General features: G+C 39.5%; 1 protein-coding gene and 1 non-coding gene across 3 annotated transcripts; both read right to left on the reverse strand.

The window, feature by feature from the left end:
- Nucleotides 1-2581: 2581 nt before the first annotated feature.
- On the reverse strand, nt 2582-26862 carry VAMP4 (vesicle associated membrane protein 4). Of its 2 annotated transcripts, none has more exons than XM_075564984.1 (8): nt 26708-26862; nt 23194-23312; nt 17175-17221; nt 15148-15195; nt 8325-8425; nt 7235-7314; nt 4951-5002; nt 2582-3799 (listed from the first exon to the last, which is right to left on the reverse strand). In XM_075564984.1, exons 2-8 carry the CDS (start codon nt 23257-23259, stop codon nt 3771-3773), a joined length of 423 nt encoding a protein of 140 aa, XP_075421099.1. In that variant the 5' UTR covers nt 23260-23312; nt 26708-26862; the 3' UTR covers nt 2582-3770. The 2 variants fall into 2 exon arrangements, with proteins under 2 accessions (XP_075421099.1, XP_075421089.1); XM_075564974.1 differs by having other exon boundaries at nt 15148-15198.
- Nucleotides 19106-19166, reverse strand: LOC142438314 (U7 small nuclear RNA). The gene has a single exon (XR_012782713.1). It is a non-coding gene; the product is annotated as a U7 small nuclear RNA (small nuclear RNA).

Here is a 26862-nt window from a genome sequence, read left to right on the forward strand (position 1 = left end):
TAATGCATATATGCTTTGAAATTAAGGGAATAGGAAAATAAGCTGAAGTGTTTAATTTTTTTAAATGAAACAGTTTATTTTTCCATTCACTTCAGAGAGGCTACAAATAATATAATACGAAAACAAGGGGTGGAACTTGCAAATACTGGTAGAAATAGTCGAGAAGACTTGAGATGCTAGAGGGCACATGACCTTTATGTTAGTTCATCTTCCATCACACACATCCTCAAACATCAAAGGCACTTATCAAAATGCCTTAAACATTTTGAAAGTTAGACAAAGTATGTGGCATTATTTTAAATGACCAAAGGCAAAAAATTTTTAAGTGCTTGAATTTTCTTCTAATTTGACTTTTGACATTTTACTGACCCAAATCACTGCTCATTGATGCAATTATATTTTGTCTTAAAATATTTAATGGTTAAGTTTTTTACACATACTATGACTTCCTAGGCACAGTTTAAAAAAAATTTTAATAAAATTTTTATTGGGGGCTCTTACAGCTCTTATAACTATCTATACATTAATTGTATCAAGCACATTTTTACATTTGTTGCCATCATTTCCAAAACATTTTCTACTTGAATCTTAGCTTTTTTCCCCTCCTTCCTTCGTGACCTCTTGATAGTTTATAGTTATTTTTATTTTCATATTTTACATCATCCACCATCTCCCTTCACCCCCGTTTCTGGTGTTCATCCCACTAGGAGGGTGTTGGTGTTATACATCAATCACTGTGATTGGTTCCCCCTTCCTACCCCCACCATCCTTGCTACTCTCATTAGTCTTCAGGGCTGTATCTGTCCTGGATTCTGTGTGTTGAGAGCTCTTATCTGTACCAGTGTGCCTGTTCTGGTCTATCCGGATTTGTAAGGTAGAATTGGGGTCATGATTGTCGGGGGGGGGGGGGGCGGGGGGGAAGCATGAAAGAACCAGAGGAATGTTGTGTGTTTCTTTGGTGCTATCCTGTACCGTCTGGCTCATTCTTTCCTTGTGATTCTTCTGTGAGGGCATGTCCAATTGTCTACAGATGGGCTTTGGGTCTCCATTCCAACCACCCCTCCTCGTTTGCATCAAAATGGTTGTTTGTTTTGGGTCTTCTGTGCCTGATCCATTGACACTGTGTGATCACAAGTATTGCTGTGCTTCTTCCATGTGGGCTTTGTTGCTTCTCAGCTAGATGGCCGCTTGTTGACCTTCAAGCCTTAAGACCCCCAAATGCTACATCTTTTGGTAGCAGGGCACCATCAACTTTCTTCACATTTAATTATGCACTCATTTGTCTTAAGCAATTGTGTCGGGAAGGTGAGTATCACAGAATACCAGGTTATTAGAACAGTGTTCTTGCATTAAGGGAGGACTTGAGTACTAGTCCAATGTCTATCTGCTACCTTAAAACTTAACCTATAAATGTATGTATGTAAACCTATATCCCTATCATTATCTATTAATATATTTACATATATACACATGCCGATGTTTATACTTCTATGTCTTTTGCCGCCTAGTTCTTTCCTCTATTTCCTTTTACTTTCCTCATATCCCACTATCATGTTCGACCTTCATTCAGCTCTCTGTACTTCCTCTCAGCTACAATGCACTTGATTGAACCCACCAGGCATTCTATGCCCTCCTCACCATCGATTTTTTTCTTGTTCCTTTGTCCCTGGATTTGTTGGCTCCTCCCTCCCTTTCCCCGTCATCCTCTGCCCTGTCCCCCTGGAACCATAAGTCTCATTTGTTTTCTCTTCAGTAGTTTCACCTATCTTATATAGACATGAAAAAAAAAGGAAGAAAAAAAAATCAATTTCACCCCCCCACCCCCCGCAAATAGCCTGTTGTGAAAAGTTCGAGGTCTTTCTGCTGACCCTTATGAATGTATTCCATTTGGATCTGATGTAGTGCCAAGCCCTGGCCCCTGAGTCCAAAATCTATTTTCAGAATTCCTTGGGGACTTTGTTACTTTGCTCCCCTTGCTGCTGTGTTGCTCTCCCTTTGCGTTACACCCTGGTGTGCAGGGGTCATAATTCCTGCACTGCATCTTCAGTGCGGCCCCCATAGCACTGTGGGTCAGTAAGGGGGCATTGAGTCTCATGGTGAGGCTGACCCTCTGGTCCTTTATTCTTGCCTCTTCAATCTGCACATACAGAAAATTAACCACCATGATTCCAGTTCCTGCCCCCAGGAAAGGACACATATATGTACATGCACTAGAACTGCTTCTGCCCAAACCATTAAAACCTCCCTAACGTAAATGAAAGGGTCAGCTATAACTCAAACTGTTCATTTTCTTGGGTCTCCTCCTTTGTCTAAGGCTTTGGGAAGGCCCCGATGCTGTCACAGTAACTGACGGCTACACATTCCATCATAGGTAAGACCTCTGTCTCTTTTTTAATGCTTTCAACAAATATGTAGTTCTTCATAACTTGCAAGCGTCTTGAGTGATCTCTTAATCTGTCTTCCAATTTTCTTTGCATCCTAAACAGAACATTTTTCCTTCTTAGTATTAATCCTGCTGAGTTGAAAATACAATTAAACAACCGGACAGAGTCTAGGTTTCATACATGTTCAAGTACACACGTTTCTGAAGAATATTTAATTTTATTATAAAGCTTCCACTCCACATACATTAGTGGACTATATATTTTCACATCAACTTGCTTAAACAACATGAGGAGGTTGGCACATTTTAAAGTTAAATTAATAGCACATCTAATCATTATAAAAACAGGTTCAAGCATCCATCTGATTAGTGACTGATTACCCTGTACATAGATTACTTAGGCTCCTGGCTTTTTGTATCTCATCACTGTTGGCTGATTTGACACTTTACTGTACAGCATGCATCACCAAGAAATTGATCAAGGGAATGCAAGGGTATCAATTCAAAGCAGACAGTTTTGCTACTTTTAGCACTTCTGGTAAAAGGAGTTAAAGAGAAAAGCTATTAATGAAAATATGGAATAAATTACTTGTGGATTTCATTTCCTCACATTATCACTGGTGTCTCCTTATTAGAAGAAACTAACCGAAAACAGACTGGACCATGATTTGCAGTTATTTTCAGACAGCCCCAGTAACATTGCCCAGTCACTTTGTCCTCTCCAGTGCAATGGTGACAAACACTTTGTTCTCCACACTATTCATCTTTCCCGTCTCCAAAATCCAAATGCCAAAAACAAAATTAGACAATCCTTTATACAGTAAAAATCAGGTTTCCTGGAATGTTTTCAGTTATACCTGAAGGCAGCAACATTTACAACGTTTAGCTTTTGTTATGTCACAAATATGTGGAGATTGCTTGCAAAGCAATTGTAGTGTGAGAAGCGTGATTTTCTTGCAAATATTGACAGAACGATTAAGCATCTCTTTCAGCAAAATGATTTGGTACTCTACATAGGCTCCCTGACCCCGGCCTTGAGGCAATAAACTCAAGTCCTTATGCCTTTAAAATAACAATATGAAATAGCATCGGTTTAACTATACACACAAATAATGAGCTGGCAAGTATCCAGTTTCAAATTAGAACCTTGGAATATGGAAAAGTATAGGCTAGCTATTTATGCCTTAGAATTAATTAAAAGCACATTTTATTAGAAGAAAAGATAATTAGACATTCTCAATGCTCCAATTTGAAGTGATACTCGCCTCTTAGTTTCTTGAAAAAGAAGTTTTGAAAGTATATACATAGGTTTCCTTTAAATTATGCAGCAATCTTTTATTATTGTTGTCATCCCAGATCTCGTTTGATGAATGTCTCTGTCATCAAATCAAGTGCGATACTTCATAACTATAAGAACTGTAAGGGAACGACAGGAAAAAAGGGCATGTCAAGACCAGATTCACATGCTATATTACGAGCAAGTCCTAAAAGCAGCTGGGTCCACTTTTGTAAGTGGGTAATGAGGGCTGAATTTCTGACACAGCAGTAGATAACTTAAATGAGAAAGGTGAAGCAAAATTTCATAAAATCAATTCATGACCAGCACTGGCATTTTGATCAAGTAAATTCTTTTAGATTAACATATCATGCAACTAATATTATGTAAGTATTTAACAAAAGAAATTTATATTTATTCAAAAGTATAAATGTCATTTTATATTTTAGAAAAACATGCTTATATAAGGGGAATTCAAAATGTTTGTGTAAGAATTCCATTTTCCCACAAAATTTTTCAGGCCCCACACAGATCCATAAGAAGAGACTAGAAGGTATGCAACTGTTATCATAATAGTGTGTATGCCATATTTTTAAAATAAAACATATTTTCTAAATATCTATTTCATTTTTTCTGTTAAAAAAAAGAAGAGTTCTTCAAATAATTCCTTTGAGATATTTTCCAAATCATTACTAAATCCCATAAATATAGGTAAATAGGTTTTGGAGAAAGGGAAATATTAAAAATCATCTGACCTTAAAAAAAAAGATAAGAAAGAATGGGGATAGGAGAGCTATTATTTTAACAACTAAAATTAAACTCAGCTACAACCCCCGCCCCCCCGCCCAAAACATAAATACCATCTGGAGGATTTATCTTGTCCTTCAAACATAATGTTATGAGATGCAACTTGCCATACTTGAAAATGTATAGCAAATAGAAAAGGCTCTGACGGTAACAGTAGCCGTTTGGGAGCTTGAATAAGTCACTTAGCCGCCCCCTTTTATTTGGGGGGGGAGGGTGGAGTAGGGAGCTAGAGGGGAATTCCCATTGAGAATCTGAGAAAAGACAAAAATTCACTCCTCATCAATATGTCCACCAGCACACTGTCAATGAGAGCCTTTCTAGAGATGCACAGGTCCCGTGGTAAGAGTCCCTCACTCCGGTCAGAGGTCAGTACTCCATCCCAACATCAGTAATAGTAGGCCAAGTGAACACAAATGCAGAAAGGAATTAAAATGAACCCCCCGAGGCTGTTCCCAACAAGAAATAATCCCCAGCAAATACTTACTGATAATCACTAGCAAAAGGACACCAGCAACCAAAGCCATAATGGCTTTTATCTGTAACACAGGCAAAAACACAACAGAGCATGAAAGATGTTAATGTTTGAGTCTTAAAGTCTAAACCACTTGTTCTGTTACATACCACAACATACAAACTCATTGATAAACAGGCACCTTCCTTGAAAAGCTTTCACATCTCTACTCATTTAAGCTGGCTACTTTTTTAATTTGAATTTTTTAATAAATCATTTAACTGGGGGCTCGTACAACCCTTATCACAATCCATACATACATCGTGTCAAGCACATTTGTACATTTGTTGCCATCATCAATCTTAAAACATTTTCTTTCTACTTGGGCCCTTGGGCTTGCTACTTTTTCACATCTCCATATTTGAGTTTTCCTTGGTTGGATTTTACTGTTAGAGGCTGTTTTCTATAGCAAAGAGTAACAACCAAAGCCTTCATGGGCCTGGACCCTTTTGTATATGATTTCTCTCTCAGGTGTATTTCTATTAAGAGACAAGGAAACAAATATGGCATGTTAGTAACTCGCTTCAAGTGTCAGGACAGGATGAATAATACAGGCATCCCACTGCCAAATGGTGCCATGTGATCTCACTTACAGCTTCAAAGCCCTTTTTCTTCAAAGCAGATGAAGGGTTTGGTCAGTTTTGCCTGCGCTTAAGCTTCTTATTGGTGTTTGTATCACCATTTGAGAAACTCTAATCTTAGTCCTTGACCAGTTACTCAGTTTTGAAAGTTTACCTTCTCTCTTTATATATAAAAACTGCCCCTCGTAATTCAATCCTAAAATGCATAAATTATAAACAGACTTGATTTTCCTGATGAAGTCGAAGGAAAGCCTTTTCATTACACAAGATAACTAACTAAAGATGGTCACTCAGAAAAAAAGACACCTAGTTATTATAAACGAGTATAAACATTCTGATGGTTATTCCAAATAGCAACCAGAGCTACTGAGCTGTCACTGAAATACATTACTATGACATCTTAGTGGCATTATATTCCTGACAATGACAAGCTAATCCAGAGAAGAGATGGAAGTTTTGCCATTTGAATACCAGTGTCTATGAAAATGATGAAAACTGTATAAATAGACTCAAAACATCTTAATGACTTAGAAGCCATTATTTTTTAAAAAAATGTTTTATTAGAGGCTCATACAACTCTTATCACAATCCACACATACATCAATTGTGTAAAGCACATTTGTACATTTATTGCCCTCATCATTCTCAGAACACTTGCTCTCCACCTAAGTCCCTGGCATCAGCTCCTCATTTTTTCCCCTCCCTCTCTGCTCCCCACTCCCTCATGAACTCTTGATAATTAATAAATTATTTTGTCATGTCTTGCCCTGATGTCTCCCTTCACCCACTTTTCTTTTGTCCGTCCCCCAGGGAGAAGGTCACATGTAGATCCTTGTAATCGGTTCACCCTTTCCAACCCACCCTCCTTCTACCCTCCCAGTATCGCCACTCACACCACTGGTCCTGAAGGGATCATCTGCCCTGGATTCCCTGCATTTCCAGTTCCTATCTGCACCAGTGTACCTCCTCTGGTCTAGCCAGACTTGCAAGGGAGAATTCGGATCATGACAGTGGGGGGTGGCGGGGGGGGGTTTGAGATATTTATGAACTAGAGGAAAGCTGTATTCTTTAGAAGCCATTCTTAAGAGGTTAATTGGCTTCTAGAAAATGTTTTGCTGCAATATATTACGATAGAGTCCTTCGGCCCTTTCCCTCCCTTGTTACAAATGTCTGTGCTTCTCATGGGACACAGTCTGGAATCAGGAAGAATAGGATTTTTTAAAAATCCCATTTCTACAACAAATTCTGATTCATAAACTGTCTTTATTTTTACCCCCTCAGTGGGAAATTATAATTTTCTCTAGCTTCCATTTTATTTTTTTCAGAATCTCTAGATTTAATGTTCTCTGCCTCTAAAAAGTATTAGTAATTAAGAATATACATTTTAAAATATTTTAAATGATAAAAATCTGTTAATAGTAGGTCTAGAGCCAGTTATTATCAAAATGTAGATTATTTTCCATGAAGAAATCCACGAGCGCGCCTTTTTTAAGGCATTGCTAGATTCCCTTAGTTATTCCTGTCCCTGCCTGCCTGTCCCAGGTCCAGAGGTCACGACATCAACAAGACAGCTGGAGTCCTGTCTTCTTATAACTCTGGAGGCCCTGGTTCACTCACGTCTTTGGAAACCACTTGAGATGCTACCCAATGTAACTAGAATCTACAGATTCACTTACTTTGCATCCACGCCACCACATCTGCCTTCGAAGTTGTTTGGATCGGTTGCTAAAAGCAGTTGCATTATCCGATAAGCTTTCTATATCACACAGAGGATGGAGAGAAGATTAAACGACATAACAGGATGCCTTTATCTAGTCACACAGAGACAAGAAAATGTTAACATCTACTTCCACCAAGTCTGCCCATGTTAGGCTTCTACGCATGAAAACAACAGCCGCCCTTTCTTCCACCCACAGATTCTGACATTCACCGTGTCAGAAGATACACTCTGTCGGTCAGTGTATGTCATCCTTTGACGCTAGGAGCAGGGGACTTCCAAGGACATCAGTGCTTTGAAATAAATGTATTAGTTCTTGTAAAGAAATATCCCTTAAACATTCAAATACTTGGCACATCTGTAGAAAAATATCTACATGTGAAGAAGGTTAGATTCTTGATATCAAAAGTAGATTGATTTAAAAAAAATAGATTGATATTGAAGCAAAACAGTATGTACAGGGAACTTTAAAAAGTTTATGGAAAAGTGGAATTAAAAGATAATGGAATTTTCCCACAAGCTTTTTGTATTTTAAATGTGGTCAACAAGTTTTGGGGATAAAAATGCTTATCAAGGATCAATCATCCAGGTGTTCAGCTATTATCATTCGAACAATATTCCAGAAATGTTACATGGTGGCGATACAAAGACGGCCGTATCAGTAAGGAAAAGCTACGATGTTACCAGAGAAAACATACACATCAGATAAGCTCGAAATAACATAGATAAAGGTAATTAAACCTCTTAATCCTTGAGATCACAAGGACTTCAAAGTATCAATAATGATAATAATAACCTGTGTTTCTTTTACTATTCCAATTCTTCTACAATAAAAATTTTGATTCTCCATTCTCAATGAAACATTTAAAAAATAACAGAACAATAGATGACTCAAAGCCAAGGAGCTAACATTAAATAACTGAAATCATAAATTTAAGAACCAAATGTCAGTTTCCTAAGACATGATTCCTTAGGAAAATCACGGGAAGAAAAATAAGTCACTGCAAAATAGCTTAATAATATCAAATATATATATAAAGAATCTGTACCTGATTTGTCCTGCAGTTCATCGAGTCTCTCCCCTCTTTCAATTACCTTTGTAATATTTTCTTGCATGACATCAATAACTTCATCCACCTGATTCTGAACGCTATTAGAAAAAAATATATAGCATTCATTTCTTTTTTGAGGATACTTATAATTTTTGAAATTTTTATTAGCTTTGTTAGAGAATGCCCTGTTGGTGCAATGGGTTAAGCACTAAGCTGCTAACCAGAAGACCAGCAGTTTGAATCCACCAGTCGCTCTGCAGGGGACAGACGAGGCAATCTGATTTCATAAGATCTACAGCCTGGAGGCCCTATACAACGGCTGCACTCTCTCCTGAAGGGCTGCTATAACTTGGAATGGACTTCATGGCACTGGGTTTGGTTTTCATGTGAAGGAACAGCAAGTTCTTAGAGAACTATTCAGTTATAAAACTTTTAAAGTCTAAGGCTTTGTAGTGATGTTCTATTTGTAAGCATAAGTACTGTATAGACTCGTGTATTAGCCGAGTTTTTCAGCACATTTTCATGCAGTTTTTGTAGTAAATTAGGTGCCTTTGCTGATATTCGGGTTGGCTTATACTGGACTATATACAATACTTCAATAGTGATAGACAACAAATTTAACTGATTTATTTTTAGCTCTGTTTCTGACTGGCAACCCAGCAGCAAATTACATGTGGTATCAGAATGCCTTGGAGCAGCAGAATGTGGTCAGGCAGCTTAATGCAAACTTCATTTTCTTTCCAATGAAAAGAAATCCACATATCATAAGGACTTTCTGCTCCATATCACATCTATGTCAATGTTGACACGTGCTGTCATGTTGATTCCCATGCATAGTGACCCTACAGGGCAGAGCAAAGTCGTCCCACAGAGTTTCCAAGGCTGCAATCTTTACAGGAGCCAATCAGCACTTGTTTTCTCCTGCAGAGTGGCAGATGGATTCAATTCACTGACTTTCAATTAGCAGACAAGCAGTTAACCATTGTACCCACCAGGACTCCTCATATTCCATACGCTAAGGGTAATGAAGTTTGCCTTGGGATGTTAGAAGTTATCATACAAGGTGTGCTCCAGGAGATGCTGTTTCCATAAACTTGGAGTAAGTGGGTCTCATACAGGAGGTGAAAGGAGAAAGCTAAGTGATCAATGGGATGTAAGTAGGGGCGTAAAGGAGAGCAAAGGGTAGGGGGCTCCTAATTTATAATTAGGAAAAATGAGTGGTAGTAGATGATGGCAATTAAATAAAATAGAAAATTAAGAGCTCAGAGGAAAAGCATGTTTGTAAAGAAGGAATGCAGATTTATATTATGGCCAATTAAAAAAGGGTCACGTGGCAGAAGAAGGACAGGGAGAACAACATACCCAGGAACAGATAAAGACAAGAAGAGAAAAAGATATTTTCGATGTTGTTTTAAATCCTTTCTACAATCTGCCAGGTGCCCTTGGTGGCATAGTGACTAAGAACTCAGCTGCTACCTGAAAGTTCCTTAGTTTAAACCCGCCAACCGTGGGAGAATACCTAGCAGTCTGCTTCCATAAGGATGTACAGCCTAGGCAATCCTGGGGCAGTTCTACTGTGCCCTGCACTGTCACTGTGTCAGAATCAGCCAACAGGTTCGACAGCGCCCGGCAGCACTGGTGTTCCTGAAATCTATCTATCCAAAGGGAAGCTGCTAGGGAGAGAGAGTGCAGAGTAAGACCTCTGCACCCAGACAGCCCTGGGCATGTCACCCAGCTTTACCACTTACTGCGTTTGCGACTTTTGTAAGTCACTTGGGAAGACTCTGAGGCTCATAGTTGCTCACCTTGTAAATGAAGAGAATAATCTTATCCATGTGTGAGCATTAGAGGTGATAACATTTTTCAAGCACTTAGCACATCATCTGACACTTATCACATGCTTGACAAACGCCAATGTTGCTCCACACAATACCACCATTTCCCCTATTTCATTACATATATATGAAAATGAGCGGAGGTTTGGACTTACTGATCCATTCATTTCCATACTTGACATGCTCATTTCATAGCCGTTTAAGGTACTGTTAACGTTATGACTCTGCAATGTTGCACCATCTATGTTGTTAGGAGTCACTGAGTCATTTCCCACTCTAGCGACCCTATCGACAGCACAATTTACACGGCACAATCCTGTGCCATCCTCACAACTGTTGTCTGATGTCATTGTTGCAGCCATTGTGTCTATCCATCTTGTTGAAGGTTGAGGCCCCTCCACTTTGCCAAGCATGATGTCCTTCTCCAGGGACTGGTCTCTCCTGACAACATGTCTGAAATATGTGAGATGAAGTCGCACCATCCTTGCTTCTAAGGAGCGTCTGGCTGTCCTTCTTCCAAGAGAAATCTTTTTGTTCTTTTTCAGTCGGTGTACATTAATATTCAACCCCTGAGTTTAATTACATTGATTTTTTTCTTGAGTCTTCTTTATTCCATGTCCAACTTTCACATGAATACGAGGCAACTGAAAACACCATGGCGAGGGTCAAGCGCACTATCTATACGCAAGTGTCAGTACTGCTGTTAAGTCATGGAACATTCCTAGACGGCCTTGTGAAGCTAAGCTGGACCCAAGTACAGTTAGGAAGCTCCCTATTCTGAGCAGAGAATGGCTACATTTTACCAGAGTGGCATTTATAATTCAGTCATTTAATTTACAAGCAAATAAAATACTTTAAGGAGAATCATATACTATATACAGGCATGTGAATATTTTAAATATTCTCCCTAAAAATCTCAGCCCCAAACTGGTACTGGCACATCTGCAGCATCCCATGTGGGTTAAGCCTCTGGTGAATCTCTGACCATTGCCCAGAGATGTGAATAGTTTTGGCCACAGAGCGTATGGGAAAATGGATTAATGCAGATGTAGTTAAGTTAAAATTTAACACCTCATCATGTGTGTTTTACCTAATAAAATTTAACCGAGTTTTTATTACTTTCTCCTTTTGTTTGGATTGAGCTTTATCTGTGTTTGATTTTTTTGGTTGTTATTACTATTATTTTTTGTATGAATTATATGAAGACCAGGATAGGTAAATCTATAGATAGTAACTAGATTTATAGTTTCTTAGGCTTGTGGCAGAGGAGGTTAGGAAAAAGGCGGAGCTAATGATAATGAGTGCCGGAATGAAGAAAATACTCTTTAATGGAGTAAATCCATTGAACTGTAAATTATATCTCAATTAAACTGTTAAAATTATTAAAAATAAAATATACTAAAGTTGTACTTCTTTTTGGTGAGATTAATCTGTAACCAAAATGTATTATTAGTGCACCAACTACATCAACCAGAATAGAAGCATTAAGAATGTTCACATACTGTGAAGAATGTAAGCAATGGGAACCTAAACTGCTGGTAAACCATCCCTGAAAACCCAATAAAGTACCATTTGAATAAATGCTAACTCATCAAATCTAAACAAAGCAATAATGCTGCTGTGTCATTTACACAGTCCAACAACAACGAACAATTTTTTCTTAGAGTCTCGAGTTTTATGTGTTTCTGGGGTTATTGGGGGCTTTGGTTTAGAAAATTGCATTGGATGGAGTGTCAGTTCTGCTTTTTTTTTCAGTTCTGCTTTTTTAGATATGGTGTTCTACTATCATTTCAGTTGTTAAGTTATACTAACTTATTATTTTAGTTTTAAATATGAGCAGAATTCAGACTCACAAATTACAGAATAAGACAAAAAAGGTAAGAACTGTCTAAAAAGAACTAGGCATGAAGGGACTTCCGTGGAAGCTGCAGATGGACCCAGGGTGGCTGGATGGTTGGGCACTGAGCTGCAGCCTTTGAAAGATTTAGACCTGGACACCCAAAGGCGGCAGTCCTTCGTCACACAGGGTCACTATGCTTCAGAACTGATTACAGGGCGGTGGGCTTTCTGTGTGGCGTGGAGACTGTGCAACATATACAGAGACTACAAGTTGGCTACTGCAGAGGCAGAACATATCCTGACAAGAGTGGAAAATAAAATAGAAAATTGAAAAGGCACACATATGGAAGGAGGGAGGGCAACTTAGTGTTGAAAATGTGAAGCTTCATAGCAATTTTTGTATGTTGAAGAGCTTTTCCTTCTTCTAGAAGAAAACAAGTTAGAACACATTTTAAACAATTTAGAACACATTTTAATATGCAAAAGTTAACGGAAAACTCATGTTAAATGTTTTAGGGATGAGGTTAACTCCAAGTTTCTTTATAAGAAAAACTCCTTTCATTGAAAAGTTTCTGGGTACAAGCGGAGAAATTATGCTACCTTGTAACAAACTGGAATACTTTAATTTTAATCAAGGAGTATGAACTCTGATAGACAGATTTTGGGGTTCAGAACAGTTGAATCTCTATTTACTGTACCAAATTCACTACTAGTCAGTGGATTATGACTCATACGAGCCTGTAAGACCGAGTGGAACTTCTGTGGGTTTCTGAGGCTGTCACTCTCTATGGAAGCAGGAAGTCTCATCTTTCTCTTGTGATGGGCAAACACGTAACCTACTATGCCATCAGCCTTACTTAACGTACAGGAACTTTTTATTTCTGGCTCCTTTTTAAGATAACAAATTGGGACTGCCTGCTATTCAGTTCTTAATAAAGGTGAGTAAATAAAATCAGCAAGCATGCACTGTCTCTCTCTCAGGCTAGTTAAGACTACATAAAAGTGACCTGATTGTTTGATGGGTGTGAAGGGGGTATGTGGCACATGTTCTGTAGCTCAAAAGCGAGAGCCAGTAGGGGAAAACGGGTGCCATGTTTTGAATCAACAGGTCAAATATACCCAGACACAAGTCTAACATTCGAGGCACCAAAATGTGTTGGCCAGTGTTATCTGTCCACGCAGGCAAGAAGTAGATGCACCGAAATGCTCTAACTGAAGAGACTCACCAGCGCTTACTCGTGCCAGAGACCTGTCTGTGGCTGAGTTGTGTGGTGTTCCACCATCGTGGGCACAATGGTAAGCTGTCCTTTGGTTTGGTGAGCACTCATGAAGCTCTTCCAACAAGGTTCAATTTGTGTATTCTGATGTTTGTTTGTTGTTGTTTTTTTCCCCACCAAATCTAGTACGTCTTCAGCTTAGAGTAAGAATCTTTCTTACTAGTCACCAAAGTCACTGTGGTAATATACACATACGGGTGTGTGTGTGTGTGTGTGTGTGTGTGTGTACAAGCTTAGTTATATAGTCTTCAATACCCACTCTGTACAACTGGCAACTAGAAAATTATACTCAGAAGACCCCAGAGAACACAGCCAGTACTAGACTTATTGTTGCTACGAGACAGGAAACAAAGCGCATGGACAAGACCACACAAGCATGTCATCAGTGGAGTCCTCTAGAGGCACCTTAGGCACTGGATGGTTGCAGAAGTCCCGTCATCATGGCTCATGCACAGAACAGCTGTCATGGCACGCTGACACTCTCCAGACCCACAAGGACAGTGCAATTAAATATATACAGATACATATATATACATACACACATATGTGAGTATGTATGTGTCTGTGTGCATATAGTTTTTAAGATGCTAAATTCATGTCATTCGTTATGCAGCAATTAAAAACCCAATACCATCACCTCTAATACTTTAATCTGTTGATACCTTGGCTCTGTTGGCTGGGACCTAGGAATACCTTAGTTAGGATGATGTTAAAAATGGCCATATTTCTTCTTACCAACATTATCTAACAGCCCACCTACCTAAAAACCCAAGTGTATGATCAATAACTGGTACCGACTACTTTCAGGATTAGACCAGTGCTTCTTATCCCTGTTAAGGTCTTGAAGTTGGATCTTTCTTTCAGTTTGCCTACCACATGTGCTCTTTATAGCTTGGTCAGCCTGATGCGTGATCCACTGCTTGTCCATTCTTTCTCCCTTCCTGACAGGACCTAGAGCCTTCAAACACTACATACATTCACTATATTAGCTATCATCTAACCTCAATAATGGCATAGTGAGTTACACATTGAGCTGCTAATCTCATGGTCAGCAGTTCAAACCCACCAGTTACTCCTCTGGAGAAAGATGAGGCTATCTGCTCCTATAAATATTTAAAGTCTGAGAGAGTCAATGTCAGTGGGATTTTGGTTTAGCATCAAGAATACAGTGAAGCCTGTGAGAGTCAGAATTTGCTAAGACTATCTTGTTTTTCTGGGTCTTGCCTTTGACAAGGAGCGGTCTGGCCAATATTCAATCTTATACGAATTCTGGCTTTCACAGGTTTTATCACATACACAACAAAAGCTTTGAATGGAAACTTCATCATAAAAATTAGTCATTAAAATCCATAAAAATCATGGATTAAAATAAATAATGGATATAAAACAGTCTGGAAATAGGTAAAAAATTATATACTTCAAAATATTATATACTTTTATTATAGCTCTAAAAATGTGAATCAAGTGGTAGATTTAAAACCAAAACAGATTATGAAATGTGTCTGACATAAGGTCATCAGCTTTTTAAAAGCAACAAAACTATCAACTAGAAATTGCATTTCCTTAGTAGCTTAGAACTGGGTCTCTGAAATCCAGCAATCATAGCACATGTCAACAAAGTTTTTCAGAAAGGACTAGATTGCAGATATTTTGAGTTCTATATTCATAAGGACCCTGCCACAACTATTCAATCCTGCCACTGTAGCTCTAAAGCAACCACAGGTAATATGTGAACACATGGGTGGGGCTGTGTTCCAATAAAACTTTATTTATAAAAGCAGGTGGCAGTCAGGCTTGGCTCATGGGCTAATAGTTGATTACACAGAAATATGATTATCATTGAAACAAATGGGTATCCCAGGAACTTACTGCTTAATTTTATCATTTCTAGGTCCAAATCTTGGTCCAGATGGTCCCCTTCTAAAACAAAATACCAAGTATTAGTACGATAATATTAAAAACAAAAGCAGAACACAAGCAAGCAAACTGAATTCTAAATATGATCAGTCGTTTCTTATAAGGAACCACATTTTATCAGTAAATGCTGGGATTGAATGCTGTGTAATGATCCTTGACTTCATCAGGATTTACTGTTGGCTGAGAGTAACCTAATTCTTCTGTATAACTTAATTTCGGGAGCTAGGTTTGCTGACCTACAGAACTACAGTTGAGTACTTTCAGGTTGAGGCTAATGGTGGAGTGGCGTGCCCTTTGAGCATCTCTGGCAGTTTTGTCACATTGCTTTTTAACAGGAACAGGGCAGGGGCCAATGAACTGCGTGGCTAAGGGGCCAAAGGATAGAGAAAGGCACGTATGTGGGCCTGGCTGAGAAGGGATGTCTTTTCTGAATAACGGTATCCTGAACACGTGTTAACTCGTTAACTTCCTTAATAAGCTCCCTAATTGTGTTGTCTGTGAGTCCTGGATGGCCGCTGCAATGCATTATCAAACCCAGCTGAAAAGGAAAGCTCTTTGGGGAGAAGCAGCTGGTGTCAGAATACGTAGGAAGGGCACATGGTGGGGCATGTCTGGCTCAGCCTCATAGAAACTGACCTGGGTGACACTGATGTGGAGGTTGATTTTCCTTCCCCCTTGGGCAGATGGAGGAGGTCCATGTTATACTCTTGCTTTTTTTTTTAAGTCAATTTCTTGGGGGCTCGTACAACTCTTATCACAATCCATCCATCCATCCATCCATTGTGTCAAGCACACATGTACATTTGGTGCCCTCATCATTCTCAAAACATTTGCCTTCCACTTGAGCCCTTGATATCAGCTGCTTGTTTCACCCCCCTCCCCACTGCCATCATTCATAAATCGTTACTGTTTTGTCATATATTACACTGTCTGACGTCTCCCCCTGCCCTCTTCTCTGCTGTCCATCCCCCAGGGAGGAGGCTATATGTATATTCTTGTAATCAGTTATACTCTTGCTTTTTAAAAATAAATCAGAAAAAATACTTATGTTCATAGGAAGAAAGAAAGAAAAAGACCAAAAGCTAATTATTTGAAAAGTAAGAAATGCTAAACTTATAGCCAGAATGATCGGGGGAAAAAAAAAGAGAAAACATAAATTACTAATAGGATTGCTACAGGAGAAATCACCACAATGGTAAAGGGCAAATGAAAAATCTTTGTCATCTATATGTCTTTTCCCTAAGTCTAAAATTTTAAGTTAAAGTTTAAGGATATTACAATATGACAAAGTAGGGGTTATCTTAAGAATGTGACATAGGTTTAAAATTTCATAATCAATCAACATGTCAGCACTTTAACAGATTAAAAGAAAAAACATGGTTCTCTAAATTATAAGAAACACTGACAAAATCCAACATCAATGAGGAATACAGAGAACTTCCAAGGGCAACTAAAAAAAAAAACCCTACAGTTAATATCAAACTTAATAGTGAAAGACTTTTGCAAGGGAGGGATGATTCCATCCAGCCTGCTTTCAGTATTTAAAAATTCATCATTGTCTTCGAATAATGAGATGGTTAATAAGTAAAGAGTAGGTGTTTATGGGACCCAAGTTTAGAGATCCTCAAAGACTAGATTTGACATGTTGAACATTAATGACTAAAGGCCAGAAGAGTGTGGGAGGGCATTATACAGAAAGTAAGCATCATTAAAAAGAAGAGAAAGAATGGAATCCTATCAACAATCAACAGTTGAGTGATACAGCAACAAACACAGTAAGAATGCAAACAAGTGCTTGCTTGGAGAATGGAAGACAGGTTACCAGGGGTTAGATAAAGTCTGGGGTGATCATTGTCTTGATGTTGGTGATAATTCCAAGGGTGTAGCCATCTGTCACACTTCATATTGTAGACCTTAAGTATATTCTATTGTATGTCAATTTCACATCAGTAAGGCTACATATACATTTTTAAACTTACAGAAAAAAATCCTCTTCTTCATCCGAATCATCTTCCAAAAGATTTCTCTGTTAAAAGAGAAAAAATACATAATTTTTCTGATTCAGAGGCTTTACAAACTGTCAGGGAAGAATAATGAACAAATTCTACTTGGTGAAATTTCTTAACTCCAAGCTTCCGTATCGATATGCTAATTTAAGTTTCCCTGGAAGGTAAAGGATGTGGAACTATCTGTACAGACTTCCCAAAGAAAATGGTTATGATTTCATAATCCTGTAACTGACTCAAAGGTAGTAAGGTCATGGAAGCTAGCCACAGGAGTAAGAAACGGCAGGGACTCAGGAAGAACCAGTCCATCTCCTCCCTCCTGTATTCCATTCTCTCTCCACTCACGGATTCCACTAGGGACAAGGAGAGGAGCCCATGGCCGAGCCCCACGCCACAACAGCGAGAACGATGCAGAAAAGCAGGCTAAGAGGTCAGAGACCGGAGTTTAGGAAATGCCACAGGCCAGCTTTTAACACTGCAGCCCACAAACAGTTCTCTATACACTATAATGTCAAACAAAGCAACTTCCATGAAATGGAACCACTCTTTAAAATGAAGGTATTTGACTCCTCAAAAGGGCTGGGGTGTGGGGATATAAAGTACCCAAAGGAGTCTAAATGAGTCTGTTTACTGTGCCAACCTGGCCGATAAACATATGTGGGGTGAATTGAAGGGCGGAGGGATAAATTGCTCGGTGAGTCTCGCCTTTCATAATGTTTTGGTTTTAAATCTACCACTTGATTCACATTTTTAGAGCTGTAATAAGAGTATTTAATGTTTTGAAATATATAATATCTCGGGTCTCTAGCTTTCTGATGGTTGGACCAGGGTGCAGCTGCCTTAGCCAGTTTCCTGCTTCAGCTGGCAAGGCTCACTTCCTGCGAGACATCCCTGAGGAGAAGCCACATGGACCTACCCCGATGCAGCCCTGGGTGCTGGAGCACCCATGTGGAGACCCCTGCCAGTGCTGAGATGCTTACACACTCACTGACTCGGCTTTCCTCCTGCGGTAGGCATCACTGCGTCTGTTTTGTGAGATGGAGGATTTGTGGATTGGTGTTGGATATATGGGTTAATGTTTGACTTGTGGGCTTGGGCAGCGCTGGGTTGGGATGTTTTCTTGATGCGCACGTAACCTTTACATAAAACTTTTTAAAAAATCATTTTATTGTGGGCTTGTACAATTCTTATCACAATCCATACATACATCCATTATGTCAAGCACATTTGTACATTTGTTGCCATCATCATTCTCAAAACATTTACTTTCTACTTGAGCCCTTGGTATCAGCTCATTTCCCCTTTCCTTCCCAATTACCCCCTCCCTCATGGACCCTTCCAAATTCATAAATTATTATTATTTTGTCAAAAACCTTTCTTATACATGAGTTTCAGTGAATTTGTTTCTCTAAAGTACCCAGGCTAGCACACTAAATAAGAGTGAAAAACCCGGATCATTTCAGAAACAACTCATATACCATTGTAGGCAGAAAAACAACCCCCAAGAGCTGTCTGCACCCTAACTCTGGAATCTGGGACTGTGTTAGCATGCAGGGAGAAAGGGATTATGCAGCTACCGTAAGAATCTCCATGTGGGAAGACCACTGTACAGGATCCAGGTGGGTCAAATATAATCACAAAGGCCCCTCTCTAGGAGGGGGACAGGAAGATACTGTACTGTACGTTTTGAAAATGGAGGAAAGAAAATGAACCCCAGAATACAGGCGGCCTCGAGCAGCTGGAATAGCCAGAGTAACAGGTTGTCCCCCAGAGTTCTAAAGACCCTAGCCCACTAAGACCCATTTTGGACTTTGTGATAGAATAATACATTTGTGTTACTTTAAATCACCAAGCTTCTGGCAATTTCTTTTCTTTTTTGTTAAATAGCTGTTTTACTGGTGTGTGGGGGTTTTCCAGGAAAACCAGAAAACCTGCAAGACAAATTCTAAAAGAGCTGTTACACTCCGGCAATTTCTTTTAGCAGCAATTGGAAATGAACACCCCATACATGTACCTTTTCTGAGAAAACCATTCAAGGCATTATATCAGTCAGAAAGAAAATCAAATCCAAGGGGAAAATAAAAAAAGGCAGATTCATACTATCAGTGAATCTAATAAAATGTGTGGTCAAATCTAAATGGGTGATGCTAATGAGATTGTGAACTGTAACTTAAAGCTGATGGAAGTAACGAGATCAAAGCATAAGAAAAAGCCAAAACAACAACAACAAATCCAGAACTCTGCTCACAAAGCCCAGGAGCTGGGGCTGGGGAGGGAAATGAGGAAATACCCACACCAACACACCTACCTTGGTGAGGAGGACAGAGGGAAGAGGAAGGGCTAAAATGAAGAAGCACAACAATGGAAGAAGCCTACTTTGAACATGCAATAGAGAGCAGAGATGTAAATGTTCCTGTCAACTATAAAGTTGCTAATGACAAGGAGAGAGTGAGTAAAATTTCTGAATCGCTCAGTGGTGAGTAAGCAGAGCACAGAGGAAAACTAATCCAGCAAACAAAAGGGAGAAGAAAAATGAAATACAATAAAGATCACTGTATCTCTGTGCAACAATCAGCACATGACACACAGTACGGGGAAAATAAAGGGAAGTACTTAATGTTTCTTTTAATATATTTTTGAGCATCGTTTATGTATTAGACAGTGGCCTAAGTACAAAGTACACACAGTTTTGGACAAAGAGATGAAGTCTCAGATCCAAGCATTTATATTTGTCAGATATAAATGTCATACAGAGAATTTAAAACAGCAATGTGGCAGAAGGGACAGAGTGGCGATGTGAGATTAAGCTGTCATGGAAAATGACTCTGCAGAGGTGAAACTTAAAGCCGAGATCCAAATGATAGTAAGGCATTCAATGACAGCAAAGAGACCAGGTGGTGCAGAAAAATTCCACATGCATTTGATTAGCACCTTAAATGTGAGTGATTTTAATGTTACTGTTTAAAAACAAATACTCTGATTACAGCATTTTAAAATCCAGCCATATCTATTTATAAGTTCACCTAATTTCCACTTCATTATGATCTAAGAATGTGGATTTAAAACAAATGTCAGGCAAAGGAACAAAGAAGAAGTGAATAAGATACATCATCAATTTTGAACAAAAAGTATGTTAAGTGTCAGCAACACAAACATAATCAAGAATTTTAAGGCAAAACCACCAATTGATATTTTTCAAGGATATAATGAACAATTAACCAGCTAGCAATGAACATTCTATACTTAACAATAAAATGCAAACTATATGAAGCCCAAAGTCCTCAAGTTACAAGGAGATATTAATTAGTTCATTATCACAGGGAAGATTTTAATGTATTTACCCACCATAGACGACTGAACCAAAAAGAGAAATTCATAAAATTTTATTTTCAAGTATCCCCAAAAATATGAAAAACCCATAAGCGAATTTTAATAAATTTTCCCCAAATAGAAATGACATAGGCCACATTCCCAGATCATAATACAGTAGAAATTAAAATAAATACCATAACCAAAAGAAAATTTAAACCACTCTTTCAATGAGCTCCTTGCTAAAATGTACATGGAAGTTGAATGGACTACTTAAAAACGAATAAGCTGGAATACTACAGTTCAAAATCTATAGGGTCTGGCCCCCACACACCTTTTCTCACTCATCAGCTATCGCATTGTAAGATACTTGGCATTACAACACTAGTAGAATATCTGACTATCCTGTGCCTAAGGGTGTACTTCTGACAGTAACCAATGCCAAGGGCAAGGCAAGAGAAATGCAGGCTACCATGGTGAAGATTACATGTCGACTGAAGTGGGCCTGGCTTCTTAAGATTGACATAATAATGGCGACATAATTTCATGAAAAGACTTAAAACCAATAATTGCACAGTTTAAGTGGGGGAATTGTATGGCTTGTGAATTATCTTTCAGTGGAGTTGTTAGAAAAGTATACTGGAAGAGAGGAACACCTTTTTGAGATTTAAAGCAATTTATAAATTAATAGAGGCAATTAGTTATCAAGCTTCATAATTTGATAAGTATCCAAAATGGAGATCATTGTCTAAATAATCATATTTTTTAGTGCTCCTACACAACATCCTAGTTCTACAAATAAATTCTGAAAGTTCAACTCAGAATGTAAATATAAAGTGTTATAGTTACAGTCATAGAAGTAGAACTGATTTATTGCTATACATGTTACATTTCAAAGTATATCCATAAAGTTTTATTTTTAAAGGCTTAGTAGGATTTAATCTATTAGTAGATTCTAACCACAATCTAAACCCTAAGATTATTGAAAGTTCTAGGAAAAGGGAAGACAGATATTTACCATATTGTAATCAAATATACTTCTGATCATAATGATTATGGACAGAATGGATACTACGAGGCTCTGAGGTTGTACAAAAGGAACATGTAAAATGGAGAGAAGTACACCATAAACTATCTAAGGGTAGATACTGTGCCTTCCAGTTCTTAGCGGATTTCCCAGCACATGGAAGCTGGACAATAAATATTTGTTAGACAAGTAAGAAAATGAATGAATGGTAAAAATAAATTAACTGAGGGAAAGTTTAGGCTCCTGGGTGTAAAGAATATCAATTCTTTCACTTGACAAATTATTTATTGACTCTTATTCTAAAAATAACCTATCTATAACATTCATACCAATGTCTTTTTTCAAAATGATACATGAATTATAGATTTATACATACTTTAAAAAAGTTTCTAGCATAAACTAGAAATTAAAATATTGTGCAAAGATACTCCGTACTCTGAGGAAATTACAGGCCCAGAATCCCTTATCTGAAATTTCAAAACCTAAAAAGTTCTAAAAACCCAAAAGGTTTGGTATATTTGGTACCAAAATTCTTTTGGAGTGAAACCTGTCCTGAATTGATGATAGATAATTTATGTATACACTTAAACTATAATTACACATACCACTGAGAAATGTTAATACATTTGATTTTAAGGTCTGACCCAAGTCCCAGAGCCTTGGTGGCTCAGTAATCAAAACTTTTTTTTCTCCAGTAATTAAAACTGTTGACTGCTAATCAAAAGGTCAGCAGTTCAAACCAACCAGCTGCTCCTCAGGAAAAAGAAGTGGCACTCTGCTTCGGTAAAGATTCTCAGCAGTGGAAATCCTGTGGAGCAGTTCTTCTCTGTCTTAGAGGGCTGCCATGTGAGCTCCAAGGTCAGTAGTCGAAACTATCAGCTGCTCCTCAGGAGACAGACAGGGTTGTCTGTTCCCACGAAGAGTCAGTCTCAGGGCTCACAGGGGCAGTTCTGTTCTGCCGTCCCATACCCTCACTGTGAGTTGCCATCAGCTCCATGGCAGTGAGTGAGATGACCAGGAACTGACTCTGCAGCATTGGGTTTGGGCTTTGGCTACCCAAGCCTTTAGAAGCTAATGATAAAATATACCTAACAATCTTTCTAAAATCTGAAAGATGCAGAATAACATAGTGTATTTGTATGAACTTTCTTTGAAAGACTGAAAGCAGTGGAGAGCATGATTTGGTAAAAGAACAGACGTAGAATTCAATGGGTCAGCCGACCTATCTGCCGAGGCCCCCAATTTTACCACAAAAACTGCATTAGAAATGTGCTGAAAAAAAAAAAAAAAGAAATGTGCTGAAAAACCTCGGCTTCAACTCAAGTATATATGGTACATACTTTGTAGTATGTTTACTACCTAGAAAACAAACATAATTTGCATAGAGCCATACATTTTAGATTTTCTTGAAATGAAGCATTTATAAAAGGAATGAAACATATTGAGTCTGTCTTTTTCGTTTTTCTACTGATGCCAATGTATTGTGTGTTGGCAGCAACAGGGCAACATTAAAGCAGAACTGTGCCCGCTCACAAGAGGGCAGTGAGTATGTAGCCATTCTCTGGGATATGGTGGGTACTTAATTATCACATTTTTGTAATTTGCTTATCTTCTTGTGCCGCTTAATTTTTTTTAAGTAGAAAATTCTGAACTTACCCTTTCACTCTTCACAGAACCGGTGACATCGTCATCGTTTAAGTGGCGTTTGAACTTGGGAGGCATTGTTTCTGAAACTATGGATTCCCTTTTTACTTCCCAGGATAAGAACTCACCACCTGAAAGAGAAAAGAAATGTGCTCAAATCTGAGGCTTGTGGCCATATGCCAAAGGGCCTCTAACAGCCTCTGAAGCTCAACGTCACGCTCTGCCTTTGCTTTTTCCCGTTCTTGTTGGGCTCCAGTGACTCAGGATCCGTGCGTGGCCTCCCCAAGCAGGAGAGGAAGCAAAGCACCGAGAAAGGCTGCAACCTTAAATGCACACACATGGGATGGAAGTGACTCCAGGTTTTGATAACATGAATGAGCAGATAATCCTGGAGCAGGGGCAAAAGGAGGCGATTCTCTGCAAATGACACAGTGACTCAAGATTTTAACAGAGTTGGAAACCGAGGAACACGTAAACTCAATTGCTTAACCAGTGGTTCCACTTCCACATCTGTAAAGTGGTGATTCTCAGGCTTCTACTTGGAATTGAAAAGGTCAACTCAGATAATCCATGCAAAACATGCTGCAAAGGAGAGCAGTGAGTTCCAAAGCAGAGCACTAGACTCTCGTGAAGAGGACTAAATTTGATCAATTACTAAGTTAAATCGAGCCAGTTACCTTTGCTACAGAACTTCTCACAGCCTTTTATATGCTAATATGCATTGTAATGGTCCAGAAAAATGCTTCAGTTGCGCAACAAATCAATCTTTTACTTGAGAAAAAAACTGTCTGAGGCAAATGCGAAGCTTCAGGATTTCGGAGAGCGCTGGTGGGGTAGTGGTTACACTTTGGGCTGCTAACTATAGCAGTTCTAAGCCACCAGCAGCTCCGATGGAGAAAGATGAGGCTTTTCAGTAAGAATTACAGTGTGGGAATCAACCAGGCTGGGGGACGCTGTCCTCTTGGGTGCCTGTGAGTAAGAATTGGCTGCACGACCCTGAGAAAGAGCACTGAATGCTTTCTTCTGGGCCCAGCACTATGCTCAGTGATTTAAACATACTTTCTTTAAATCTGTAAAACACTCCTTTGATGAAAACAATGGAAAGTGAAAGACAATGAAATCTTAGTAAAAACAAGTCCAGTTGTTAGTTGCTTAACTCATTTAAAAAGCAGAAGCTAGGGTCAAAGACAACCAATGGGTGTGCATTAGCGATTTTATTATTTAGGCCATCAGTTGCCCGCCAGGCTATAAAATTCTTTTAGAATGGCATCCGTTCTTATAAAAATCTGGTGGGCCTAAAAGTGTTTCCAAATGGAGAAATACCTTTAAGATCTTTAAATGTTCCTGGGGTTCAGTTTCAGGAGTCAAATGAAAGTGGTATTTTAAATTAACTTCCTGTCAAAACAGACAATTTGGGGGGTGGTGGTGGTAAGAAATGCTTATCAAAACCAGAAACAGCACTTGAAACAAATAACAAACTCTGGCTAGAGTTTTTCATTTCACAGTATTTCCATCAGTACATATGGCCATCTTAGTCATCACACTGTGATCTGAGAATCATTTATTCATGCATACATGTTACGGAATGCCTGGAAAAACAGATGACAGAAAGAACTGACGGATTTGCGTAGCTTCATCTATTCAAACAACAACAACTAAAAAACAAACAACACTAATGAAAGTTACTGACATGGAGTCAATTTTAAGTTACAGGGACCTTACAGGGCAAAGCCAACTCCAAGGCTGAATGTCCTTGAGAGCAGTGCCTCACCTTTCTCTGGTTCAAACTACTGCCTTTGTGGGTAGCTGCCCAATGAGCAGCATACTACATATATAACAGATATACATTACCTGTACCGTTTACATTTTAATCCCTTTGTAGACTTTGTGGACTGCCTGAACATCTCCAAGCACACAGGCAGACTTATATAACACTTTTATGAAACATAAAGATACCAGCGAAATGGAGCAAAACCCCATTTTCAGGTCCAATAATCTAAATATCAATGCTTATTTTCAAGGCAAGAACAAATAGAAGTGACCGGCCAGGCAAGAAACAGATTAGCTACAATGATATTGTATGACAACTGATATGTGTACCAAATCACAAGTAGAAATGAACTATACTCAGAAATCAGATTTGCACACATTTTGCCTATGAGGTAACCTGCAAAAACAGGTGTTTTTGTCAATTAGGTGTTTGCGTCTTGGCATAGCTATAAGAGCGAGCCCTGGTGATACAGTGGTTAAAGCAACTATTTATTAACAGAAAGGTAGGGAGAATTCACCAGCAGATTATGTGGGAGAAATATGTAGCAATCTTGTTTTGGAGCGATTTACAGCCTTGCGAACCCTGTGGGCAGATTTACTACTCTGTCCTATATGGTTGCTACAGTCCAGAATCTCCATAGCAGTAAGTTGTGGGTTTGTACATGTACATAAGGACTCTTCCTTATCTATTCCAACATTCAGACAATCACTATTAGGTTCACTAAAGAGTGAGTTGCATCACCAGATGCTTTATTTTGGTCTGAAATACACGTTTTATTTCTTCTGAGGGCAGCGTTATACAATGAAATTTCTTTTAAAAAAAAAACCCAAAATTTCTTTTTTAAAAGTTTTACTGGCAAATAATTCACACAGCATACAAATGTTTCTTATGCCATCAACATGCCTTTAAATTTTAATGTTTTCTGAGTAAGTAACACTATCTCTATTCAAAGATTTCTCTATTCAATGACTTTACATGTAATCAACTTCTAACCTGTTGTTTAGTAAATGTTGGCCTCTTTTGCTTTTCGCACCCCCCCTGTGCATTTCATTTCGCAAAAAGGTTGAATTCGGGAAGAAGCCTTCCTTTTCTCTGCCTGCACTCCCTCTCTGCTTCCTCTTCCTTTCCTCAGCAGCAATCTCGGTGGGTGCAGTTCCATGAACTAAAGTGGCGAAGTGGATGGACACAGCCTGGAGATGGTAGTCACAAAAGCCGTTCAAGTGTAATGATTCACGCCACCTTCCAGTCACTAAGGCAGGAGGGTTGGCGCCCTTTCTCCCAGGCTCTTCAATAATAAGACAGACTCACCCCCTGAAGCCGGCAGATCCATTCACCCCGACACCCATCTGTCGCACCAGGCCACGTCCCCCGACATCAGCCCCTACTCATGCCCCTCCTGTCCCAGGGCATCCACTCGCATCCCCGGCTGCCAGGTCTTCCCCATGCCAGGCTTTGCTCTCTGCCTGGTTCCCCAGAGCATCCCTCAGTTCCGATTCTCCTCCTTCAACCACCCCGTCCACAGCTTTGTCCTTGCCCATCTTCCTCACAGCACCACCCCCCGCCGCCCCCACCCCTCAACGCCACCCCCTTGGCCGGGACTCGGTGGTCGCAGCCGGGGCTCCCTGACCGCCCCGCAGACCCAGGCCACTCGGCCGACCCGACCGCTCGGTGGGGGGAGGCGGGGCAGGGGCGTCGTCTCCGTTCCCTCGCTCCTAACACTAGCCCTTCCCGTCGGGATAGGGCCGGCACCAGTACCTGCGGCTCCCGGGGAGCTCGGAGCGGCTCCTGGGCGGGCGGTGCTGGGTGGGCGGGGGAAGGAGCGGTGGGCTGCGGGGAAGGCGGGAGGGAGACCACAGAGGGCGCAGACCCGACGTTTGCCGATCCGCCGCAGCTGCGCCCCCGGCTCATCG

The sequence above is a fragment of the Tenrec ecaudatus genome, chromosome 1, assembly GCF_050624435.1.
Source record: "Tenrec ecaudatus isolate mTenEca1 chromosome 1, mTenEca1.hap1, whole genome shotgun sequence".
NCBI lineage: Eukaryota > Metazoa > Chordata > Mammalia > Afrosoricida > Tenrecidae > Tenrec > Tenrec ecaudatus.